This window comes from Sciurus carolinensis, chromosome 3 (assembly GCF_902686445.1).
Source record: "Sciurus carolinensis chromosome 3, mSciCar1.2, whole genome shotgun sequence".
Classification (NCBI taxonomy): Eukaryota; Metazoa; Chordata; class Mammalia; order Rodentia; family Sciuridae; genus Sciurus; species Sciurus carolinensis.
The window spans coordinates 176,123,690-176,134,543 of NC_062215.1; the positions used below are offsets into that span (position 1 = coordinate 176,123,690).

At 62.2% G+C, this 10,854-nt stretch overlaps 1 protein-coding gene across 1 annotated transcript; it reads right to left on the reverse strand.

Moving 5' to 3' along the window:
* Positions 1-2,023: 2,023 nt before the first annotated feature.
* LOC124980402 (endothelin-converting enzyme-like 1) lies at positions 2,024-10,278 on the reverse strand. The gene is made up of 18 exons (XM_047545920.1): positions 10,166-10,278; positions 8,289-9,177; positions 7,658-7,726; positions 7,445-7,555; positions 7,274-7,366; positions 6,992-7,116; positions 6,100-6,322; positions 5,549-5,647; positions 5,219-5,293; positions 4,964-5,067; positions 4,600-4,658; positions 4,474-4,525; positions 3,911-3,978; positions 3,653-3,777; positions 3,275-3,340; positions 2,834-2,929; positions 2,521-2,597; positions 2,024-2,401 (listed from the first exon to the last, which is right to left on the reverse strand). The coding sequence occupies exons 2-18, from the start codon at positions 9,072-9,074 to the stop codon at positions 2,302-2,304; spliced, it is 2,328 nt and encodes a 775-aa protein (XP_047401876.1). The 5' UTR covers positions 9,075-9,177; positions 10,166-10,278; the 3' UTR covers positions 2,024-2,301.
* Between the last annotated feature and the right edge of the window lie 576 nt (positions 10,279-10,854).

The window sequence follows — 10,854 nt, forward strand, 5'->3', positions numbered from 1 at the left end:
AGGGCCACGCTCTGCGGGACAAGCCAGGTTTCCTGACAGAACACCTTGAGAGCTGGTGATGCAGGGACACCCCAGCTCAAGGGGACCTGGAAGCCAGACGCAGCACCTCCAGACTCCTGCAGGCCCTGTGCTCTCTCCTCCTCACTGGGCTGCAGTGGGGGACGCACCTAGGCCTGCCTGGAAAAGCAGCTGGGGACTAGTGGGTGACACGCAATGATGCTGGGTCTCCTGCCACCTGCTCTGGAACAGTTTCGAGGCCAGGGGCCTCGTGTCTTCTCCCAGGCCCTTCCCCCAAAGATAACCTCAGCAGGTGCAGACCGAGGGGAGGGGCTCGGTTCCAGGGATGTCCAGGCCTATGGTGCTTCTTTTACTTTCCTTTTCCCTCTTATTCCTTTTCTTTCTCCCTCGTGCTCTTTCTTTTAACAGTACCAGGGTCTGACTCCAGAGGTGCTCTACCACTGAGCTACATCCCCAGCCCTTTTTTAAAATTTTGAGACAAGGTCTCACTAACTTGCCCAGGTTGACCTTAAACTTGCGATCCTCCTGCCTCAGCCTCCTGAAGAGCAGGAATTACAGGCGTGTGCCACAGCACCCAGCTCTTCATTACGTCTCCTCGCAGCACAGAAGAGACATCTGGAAGCTTACCCCACTCTGTCCTGAGGCCTCCCCTGAACTGACCCGGAGGCAGGAGGGATTGACCTTGGTGAGGCTGGGAAACTCTGGGATCCCAGGGCAGGAACAAGAAGACTGGGCCAGGATCCCAGACCAGAGAGACGAGCTGGGCCTGCGGGTCAGACAGTCCCAGATAATAGGGTGCTCAGATAGGTGGCAGGTCAAGGCAAGTCAAGGACCATCCTTCTGTCCACGCTGTCTGAGGGAAGGTCCAGGAAGAAAGGTCCAGAAACAGCACCCCCGTGGGCTCAGACACTCTGCAGGCCCACCTTCAAGGAGTGGGCCATGAAGGAGCCTGACAGGCTGTGCTGACAGGGCTCTGTTCCTGTGACTGAGCCGTGTGCCCTCTGCACTCTTCCTGATCCCTGGAAACCCTGTGAGGCCACCGGCAGCCTGAGAGGAAGAGTCCTGTCCCCTCCCAGACTGACCACTCCTGAGGCGTCTGCTCAGATCCAGCCCCCTTCTCAAGGCACACATGGTTGGTGTACCTAAGGTTCAGATATCAGGGACTTTCTAATGTCGCTCTTGGCTGGTGAGGAGGGGGCACCTGGTCAGATGTTCTCTAAGCGACGAAGGGAAGTGAGCTGGCAGAAGATTCGTCCCCGCAGTGCAAGGTATGGGAACGGGGCCTCCAAAGCAAGAAAAAGTGGGCCTGGGAGGAAGGGCAGGTGTCCGCTGGCCCCCATTCCTGCAGACCCTGAGAATCCCAGACTGATCAGGATGAGGGTCCCCCACTGCTGAGTCCTCCCGGGCTGGCAGTGCCCGGCAGGCAGCCCTGTGCAGCCCATGCGGCACTTCCTGTTTCCCTTCCCCCTGGGCGCTTGGCGCTCCGCTGCCACCCCCATCACTCCTCTCCTTTCCTCACCCCAGGAGCACCAGCTCCAGGCTGTGGAAGCCAAGCTGTCTTGAGGCCCAGCCTCTCCTCCAGGGAACTGGGGTTCAAGATCCCCCCTCCCAGAGAAGCTGACGCTGTGGCCTAGCTAAGATACTGCAGAAGTGGCTCCTGCTTTCCACTGCCAGCAAGTCCCCATGTCACCCTGAAATGTGGGTTGGCAGGCCACAAGGCTGGCCTGGGAATGCCCCAGAGCAGTGCAGGAAGACCCAGGCAGGGTGTGGGCAAGGGAGGCCTGGCTAGGGAGGAATCAGTGGTTGGTGGAGGACAAAATTGCCTGGGGAGGTGGAACAGAGGCAGCCACGCCAGGGCAACCAGAAGGGACCTCTGGGGTCCTGGCTATCCTATAGGACTGAATCTCCTCCCAAAGGGGCCTCTCCAGCCTCACTTGCTCTGAGGGCTCTTGACGAGGCCACAGCAAGAGTATAGCAGCTTTATTGACCAGACTTCTCAGCAAGAACACAGCAGAGGTGGGGCCTGAACAATCCGACCTGGCCAGCGGTCTGGCTCCGTACAGCCAAGTCTGGGACTTCAGTGTCTCCCTGCCATGTGCCCTGGAGCTCACCCCACACCTGCTCCAACTGGACTACGGGGCCCAGGGGTCCAGTCCTGAAGGGGCTGGGAAGGTGCGTGGGCCAGCGGCAGGGCCACATGGGGCACAAGCCTGTCCTGGCAGCTGGCAGGAGGCAATTCGTGCGGGGCAGGGGGGCGTGCAGGCAGGCGGGCAGCAGCCGGGCTCACCACACAGAGCACTTGTGAGCAGGGTTCATGGGTGAGTCCTTGGGACAGTGGAAGGCCCGGCCAAACTCCTCAAACTGGGACACACTGCCCAGCACCCTGGGGTTGGGGGAGACGCAGCCAGTGAGGATCCCAGCGGCTGCTCTACCCCAGCTGCTGGGATTGACTTCTGTCCCTTCCTGCCCGCTGCTCCCAACCAGGCAGGCAGGTGGGCATACCTGTAGTGCTCAGGTGCATGCTTGTCAGTCAGCACCTGCAGGTAGATGGACTGAGACCGTCGCTTGATGCACCAGTTCTAGGCCACAGAGGGAGCAGAGGGGAGAAGGGGGAGTTGAAGCTGGGTGTCTATTGCCCACCCCACGCCAGGCTGGGCCCCACCAGAGCCCACAGGGCCATCACCTCGAGGGCACTTGTGAGGAGACCACTGGACCCACAGGGCTGACCATGCCAGGCCTGGGTCAGGCAGGGCTGAGGCAGAGCCTGGATGCTGTGTCCCTCCCCAGCCCCAGTCCGGTGCTGCCCCCCGCCCACCTGGGCAAAGGCAATGAAGAAGAGCTGGTCGTGTGTGTACTTGAGCCGGTGCAGCGGGTGCTCTGGGCCGTGCTCCCGCACCCACTTCTGGTAGGCCTGAGGGTGCAGAGCGTGGAGCTGCTAGTCCCAGCTTCCCTGGGCACCGTTCTCCACCCTCCACCCACGCCCTCCTCCCAGGGGTGCCAGGCCCGTGGAAAGCCAGCCCCGCCCTCCCCAGCTCTGCGTGTCACCCACTATGCTCTGTGGTCAGCAGCAGGGCAGGCTGACCAGAGCCACCCCCTCCAGGTAGCCCTCTGCTCTCCCAGTAAAGGCCCGACCATGACTCCTTCACCCCAGCCCAGGCTGGAGCTCAGCAAGGTGGGCAAGGAGGGTGGCCACCCAGGGTCCTCATCAATTTCCGCCATCTACCAGCAGGGATGAAGGACGGGCAGGGTGGCTCACATAGTAGGCCAGCTTGAGGCCACCCATGTCTGCGATGTTCTCCCCAAGCGTGTGCTTCCCATTCACCTGCCAGAACGGAAGAGGCAGGGGGCTGCTTGGAGCCTGCCAGCCGCCCAGGCCTGCTATTCGGAGCCCTGGCCCTAACCCCAGCCTACCTTCTCCTTCCCTCTCCCACAGACTTGGAGAAAAGCCTTCCTCCTGCCCCAGCCCCGCATGTGCCATGGGGTGTGAACTCCCAGCTTCTTGTGTGCTTGTGCATGGGAACCCCAAGTGTGTGCAGGGGCCTGGGCACAGATCTGGACATGTGCACATGAGTGTGTCTGTGCCCAGTCCATGCCCAGCAGAGCTGGGGCATGAGGGGCAGGGTGTGGGCCTCACCCGCTGATTGTAGACGGTGAAGTTGTCATAGAGGCGAACAATGCACTCAGCCTTGCGCAGGAAGCGGCTGTAGGAGGCCTCAGTCCACCAGTGCAGCAGGTTCCCTGAGCGGTCATACTGACCCCCTGTGGACAGTGGCCAAGCAGCACCGATCCTTACCCCAGAGCCCCTCCTTCATTCACCTGATAGCCCCATTGACCCATCGCCCCCACCCCCACTGCCTGCCCTCCCTCTGCCCCAAGCCCCACCAGGCCTCACCCCAGTCATCATAGCCATGGGTCAGCTCGTGCCCGATGATGGTGCCGATGCCCCCGTAGTTCAGAGACCTGGGCCACAGCAGCAGGGTCAGGCCCAGCTCTCGCCTGCCTTCTAAGAGCCTATACTGCTGCACAGGCCCCTGGAGATCCCTGGCCAGCGAGGGAGGTGGCCAAGGAAGCTAAAGAGGCATCTGCAAGATCCTGGGCACTAATCATCCTCATGAGCCAGGAAAGGGTTCAAACCTGTCCAGTTGCCTTGTAGGAAATAACATCTAACAAAGCTGGAGGGACCATAGGAGCCTTGGAGGGATACGGAGGGAAGCTAAGGCCCCTATGTGGAGGGTGGCCTTCTTATCACTAGGGTCCCACCACCTTTGAAACACCTAAACAAGCCTAAAATAGGTGAGGGGGCACCTAGGCATTTTAAACAAACAAACAGAAAACAACAGTTGCTATGACCCAACCCAGTTCTGTAGCAGTCAAGACCCGAACCCCAAATCTGCACAAAAGTCCTACGAGCAGGCCCAGCCCATCAGTCACATCCAGGGGAGCTTCCCTACTCACTGTGGAAAGTCGGGGTCATACAGTGTGGGCTGCAGGATTCCTGCCGGGAACACTAAGGGGAGGCTGAGGTCAGTGGGAGACACCCACGTTTAGGCCCCGCCGCCTGGTGGGGACATACCCCCTTACCCATCTGGTTCTTGTTGGGTAGGTAGTAGGCATTGAGTGCCTGTGGGGGCAGCAGCCACCTGTGGAAGGAGGCTGCAGTCAGCGGGGGCGTGGGGTGCAGCACAACCCCTACTGCCCTTCACATCCTGGCCTCCTCCATGTCCTAAGGACCCCACCACAGTTGATTTCCAACTGCGAAACCTCTGGGTCGTCTCTGGACGGGGCCACCCCTGTTGGCCCGACACCATGCTTGCACAGGTCTTTGCCCTCCCCACCCGGCATGGAGCTGAGGCAATTTGCTCCACTAGCTCCTAGCCTTGGGAAGAAGCCTACTGCTCCCTCAACCCAACCCTCCTTGAACCGGGGCTTGGGTCCAGGCACCCACGTGGACTTGTCCACCTCCTGTCGAATCTTCTTGACAGAGAGCTGGATGCTGAAGCGGATGCTGTTCAAGATGTTCTTGAAGTAGGTCTTCTCATGCACCTCAAACTGCAAGGCGGGCAGGATCAGGGCCAGCCCACCAGCTGAGGAGTAATGATGCTTTCTCTGTGTCTGGTGGTGGGCTTCCCAGGTGTCTGGGCAAAGGGCCTGGGGAAGCATGCCTGGTCAGGCTGGGCACCACAGGGGGAGTGGAACCCACCTCATACTCCTTGTCCACAGCCTCTGGTTTGAGCAGGAAGTCTGGGTAGCCGACCATCACCATCATGTACTGGAGCTGCAAGTGAGAAGGCAGGTCAGGAAGGACCAGGGCCTTCCTGATCAGGAGACAGCCCCCTCACTGCCAGGGGAGGAAGCTCTAGGTCAGCCCAGGTAAGGGGATCAAGGTCGGGCAGAACCAGCCAGTCGATGTTGATTCTACAAAGGTATCTTTATCTCTTTTGATCTCTCTTGTTATCCTAAGCATCTGGCACCCTTAGACACTAAAAAATGCTTGTGGGAACCAACAACTGGGATTGAGGTTCCACCTTACCTTGGCCCGAGCAGCAGCCTTGGTCTGGGCATCCATCCAGTCCAGCTCCTCCAGGCGCTGGCCCAAGATATACTTGATGTCTTCCACCAGTTGCTGCACCTGTGGGTTTCAAGGACCACGAGGCTTCAGATCTGGTCCCAGCATCTGGCACCCAGAGTGTTCCTGTGATTCAGTGCCACTTCCTAAGCTCAGGGTGCAATACTGAGCATCAAGGAAAGACCTCGGAGGTGGGGATCCACACCTTGCACGCTGACAATAAGTTCCCAGCCCAGAATAGGGAAACTGCCCCAGAAAAATCCCATACATTCTTAAGGCCAAGCCTCCTTTGCACGACTGAGATAGGTGGGCAGAGGCTTGGCAGAGGGAGGCACCTGTGGTTGAGAGAGCATGTGGGTGCCTTGGGGAAGGACCCTTGATGAGGAGCAGTCTGGAGTGTCAGGACTGAGCCCTAAGCTGACCCTGGGGCCCCAGGTAGAGGGAGATGTATATGGCTCCCATCCTCCACACCCAGCAGCACATGGATGCCCACCCCGAACCCACGGCAGCCTGACCTTGGCTTTGCTGGCTGCTGAGAAGTGCTCGTGTACAAAGAGAGCACCAAGTGCCATGCCAAAGTGGCGGTTGGCCTGGCCCAGGCAGACTCGGGCCAGCTCCTGGGGCTTGTCACTGCCCTCCATCTCTCGGGCTAGCTCATGCAGGGCCTCACGGAACGGTGGGGACAGATGCTCACTCAGGACCACCACCACACGCCACACCAGGTAGTTGTGCAGGATCCTGGAGGACAGATAAAACAGGGGTGTCCAGACACACAGGCAGGTGGGCCACCCCAGGCAACCACCTGTGCCCACTCAGGGGCTGGACCTGGTCTCCACCCTGCCCTCCAAGAAGGGCTGAGGGATCAATCCTGGAAAGCAGGGCCTCAGCCTGAAGGGTCCCAAGAAGCTGGGGCAACAGGCCCCAGTCTCACGGCAGGACACACTCCTGCTGCTGACCAGTCCCGACCCTGAGGGGTCACAGCCAGCACTGACTTCCCTTGGGGTGGGACCTGGGCACTCAGGACTCACTGTCTGCTGCAGCGGGGCCTTGATGGGCCTGTCTTCCTCCCCAGGGAGGCCAGAGACCAGGAGACTGTCCCCAAGCTGGCCCTGGGCCAGCAGAACTGCAGCCACACCGTCCCTGGGAGGCATCTGCATCCCCAGCCCCGGCATCCCCAGGTGAGGCCTGCAGCTCAGCAAGCTCCCAGCCTGCCCAGGCTCACAGGGAGGGGAGCGCAGCACCTGAACCCAGGACCTGCACTCCTGCTCTGCTGCTCCCCACCTGCCTCCCCAGTGGCTTCCCACACAGGTGCAGGTGCAGGTCGGGGTGGACCCAGGCTGCAGGGAGGCAGCCAGGATGGAGGATGGGGAACTGGGGTACAGCCCCGTGGGCCTTGTGCAGCCCCACCTGTGTGGTGTGGAGCGGATGAGCTGGGACACCTGCTGCATGTAGTCTGTGGCCAGCAACACCACCTCCTCATCCTCTGAGAAGTCCTCCTGGAAGATCTGGTCCAGCAGCCACTTCCACCGCAGCTGTGGGCAGAGGTGGGGACCACAGAGCTGAGGGAGGCGGGTTCAAGGAGAGGCGACGAGAAGACCAGGGAGTCGAGGTCCACAGAACGCGCTCTTTCTTTCCTTAGGAAGAGTGGCCACACAGATCCACCCCTGCTCACCAGTCTGGGCCACTCACATGGGGGGTGATCTTCTGTAGCTGCCCCAGGGTCACCTTGTGGTACGTATTGCTGACATCCCGCCGGAGGTCATCATACTCAGACACAGTGATCTGGGGTGGAGACCAGAGTTGGCCCGGCCCTGCCATGCTCCCTCCCCGCCCCCAGCAGCCCCCAGCCTTGCTGCTCACATTGGCCAGCCGCTGCTCCAGCTGCAGGATCTCCTGGGCCTTCTGCTCCACAGCATCCGCCCCCAACAGGCTGAGCAAACGCTCCATGAATACCCTGTATGCAGCCAGGATCTGCACCAGGACAGGGGCCTCCTCAAGCTGGGGACAGGCCCAGCCCAGACCCAGGACCAGAGGGACCCCAGCCTTCCGCAGCCCCATCCCATGCCCAGGCACCTTCTCACTCTCCTCGTCCTGAGCTAGGTATAGAGTTCTCTCTGGCAGCGTGAGCCCATCCTGGTCAATCTGCAGAGGGAGACATGCCACATTTCCCAAACAAACTGAATTTCCACCCAAACGCCTTGAGAGAACTTGCCAGACATCCACTGCCACAAGCCCCAGGGGCACAAAGACTGGAATTCCTCCCACCCAGCACCAAAGCTGGTCCAATCCCCATGCCAGCCAGGGGGCGCCAGGCGCAACCCACCTCTCAACCCTCCTCTCTCTCCTAGTCTTTGCTTTGCCCTGCTGAGCGGCCACTGGAAGGACCCCTCAGTGGGAGGCAGGGCCCGGGGAACTTCCTGGGCAGCCCCAGGCAGCCCAGTACAGTTATCCTAGGCCAAGGTCCCTCCCTCCTTGCGCTATCCCCGCCTTTCAGAGGGCCTGAAATTGCGATTCCCGCGGCTCCGGTAAACGCCGCAATTACTCAGGGGAAATTATTCGCGCCCTCCTCCTGCGCTCTGCCCACGCGCCCGGTTCCTCGCCGCTCTGCTCCAGGGCGGCACCGGCCTCCAGGCCACCCGGTACCTCATGCCGCACGCGGCTTCCCGGGTCTCCCGCAGCCAGCGCGGCCCGGGGACGCACTCACGCGGATGACGTAGCGCGAGGAATTCCTGTCGTCCAGGCTGACCGTGAGAGAGAAGAGCGCCGCGGCGCTGTACACGCCCTGCGCCTTGTACAGCAGCCGGTTGAGGTCCCAGCGGGCCGCGGGCCCCGGGCGCTCGGCCGCACCGCCCAGGTCCCAGCCCCCGCAGTCCTCGATGACCTCTAGCATGGGCCGCGGCCCGAGCCGCTCGATCTCACGCATGTCGAGGCACGAGCGGAAGAAGGCGCGCACCTTGCGCTGCGCCGCGCCGCCGGGGCCCCCAGAGGGTCGCGCCAGCAGTCGCCGCAGCCGCTCCTCGTTTTGCTCGCCGATGGCGGCGATGGTGCCATAGGTGAGCTTGTCGTCGGGGATGGCGTGGCGCCGCAGCCATCCACCGCACGCGAACGAGTAGAAGTCCTGGCACGGGTCGATGCTGGCGTCCAGGTTGGCGGCCAGGAATCGGGCAGCGCGCGCGAAGGCCTTGCGCTCGGGGCAGCCCTCGGGACACGCTCCGCCGCTTGCCGCGCCCGGGCCCAAGTACTTGAGCGCCAGCATGGCGGCCAGGATGGCGCAGAGACCCGCAGCGAACACCAGCCCCGACAGGAGACACACCTCGCGCCGGTTCCAGCGCGGCAGCCCGGCGCGGGCCCCGGATGCTCCACGCCCTGCGCCCAGCGGGAAACCGGGGGGCAGCGACGCTCCGCGCGAGCCTCCAGCACCACACCGACTCACGTACTTGACCTCTTGGAACTCGTCGTAGTGTGCTGTCATCGAATAGGGGGCCTCCATGGTGCCGAGCTGGTCCCCGCTTACCCCCTGGACGCGTCTTGGGGTTACACCATGAGCCCAGTGGTCGGCCTCCTCGCGGACGTCCGCATGGCCCCGGCCTCAACTGCGGGAAAGACAGAGACAGCTCAGAGTGGCTCTGCAGCCGCTTGGGGCCCACGTCAATGGCGAGGAAGGGCGGAGGCCTATGTCTGTTGGCCGGAGATCACCTGGGTTCCCCAACCGCGGCCTAAAGCCTGCCCTCTCTCCACCACCCGGGGAAGGAGGGAAGAGGAAGGCTTAGTGTGACCACCACCTCTCGCACGCACAGTGGAGTCTTTAACCGGTCTCCCCTCCTCCTGCACACACATGCCCGCTGCAGGTTCGGGAAACTCCTGAAAGAAAGCAGGAGGGCACAGGGCCTTGCACGTAGTAGGCCTTCACTGACAGGCGATTTCTTTTTGCCTTTCTTGTCCAAGACCTGCTCCAGCCAAGGCCAGGTGGGGGAGGGGGAAAGAGCAGAGGCTGTAGAAGGAGGTACGGTGACTGGCGCGACTATGCAGACCACGTATCCACCTTCAGCTCTTGGCACTGCACAGCGAAGCTCAAAAGACACGAAAGAACCTAACTTTGTCCTGGAAGAAGTCCTCCATATCTTTCCTAGTACGGTCTCTGGCTCCATCGACTCAGTGGCCCCAATGCTAAGGAGCCCCTTCCCCAAGCGTCAGCGCCCTCCAGCCCAGGGTCGTAGACATCCCTCAACCCGTCGGTCTAAGCGGAGAACCCGAGACTGGTTCCAGCCTCTGCCTCCGTCCCCGCCCGGGCTACTCCCGGCTTCAACAGGTTCTCCCCAGAACCCAAACTTGGGCGAAGTTTCACCCCCCGCGCTTAGCGAGATAGCCCAGCGCGTCCCGAGCCCTGGGCTGGGAGTCTCCTGCGCGGCGCGGCGCAGTTCGCGGAGCCCAGGAGCTGAGCCCTGGAGTCGCAGCCGCAGTCGCAGCTGGAGTCAGAGCCGGGAGCACGCAGACAAAGCCGGAGGATCGGCGCCGCGGCCACGGTGGCTGGAGGTGGCTGCGATCGTGGTCCTGAAGGCAGCAGACTCGAGCGCCACTTACCCGGCGGGTGCGCGCCCAGGTCCGGCTTGGACAGAGCGGGTCGAGCCGGAGCCCGGGCCTGAGCCCGAGCCGAGCAAGGCGGGCGTCCGCTCTTTCCGTGCGCCCGCCGCCTCCTCTGCCTCCGCTCCGAGGCCGCTGCGCCGCGCCGCGCCGCCCGCCGGCCCCGAGGGAGGGGGCGCGCCGGCTGCTCCACCCTCCTTCGCCCGCCCCCCGCGCCCCCTCCTTCTTCCTGCTTCCCTCCTGGCTACCTGTCAGCTCCGCTGCAAAGCGGAGGTGGGGACAGCGGCCGCGGAAAAATGCTCCCGAGGGTCGTGCACCAGCTTCGGGGACTTCGGGTCCAGCTGTCACTGGAGGAATGAGCGCAGCTACTGCTCCTGATACAGAGGTCCCCTTTTGATGTCGTGCTTCCACTCGTAGCCTCCTATGGGCCTGTTGGAAAGGGACTGGAGATCGGGAGGCGCGTGGGCCGTCCCAGATGAGCCCAAAGGACTGGAGCTCAGCCCAGGGAAGACTCCTCCTAAGGACTGTTGGGAGGCGCGGATGGAGAGCCCGTATCTGCCCGCCCAGCGGCCGGTGTGGAACTGGCCTTCAATATCACAGCTTCCTTGTCCTCCTTTTAACCTCTGCCTATGGTCAGCCCACGTCTGGGGTTCTGGATAGACACTCCCTTCACCATGCCCCACTGGGGG

What these genes read in the sequence shown, in the direction of transcription:
- LOC124980402 (XM_047545920.1), bottom strand. Translation starts at nt 9,074, where the DNA reads ATGGAGGCCCCCTATTCGATGACAGCACACTACGACGAGTTCCAAGAG. An exon ending in TATGACCCCGACTTTCCACA is followed by an intron (nt 3,979 to 4,473) that starts GTGAGTAGGGAA and finishes GCTGTGGCCCAG; the next exon opens with GTCTCTGAACTACGGGGGCA. An exon ending in CATGCACCTGAGCACTACAG is followed by an intron (nt 2,402 to 2,520) that starts GTATGCCCACCT and finishes CCCCAACCCCAG; the next exon opens with GGTGCTGGGCAGTGTGTCCC.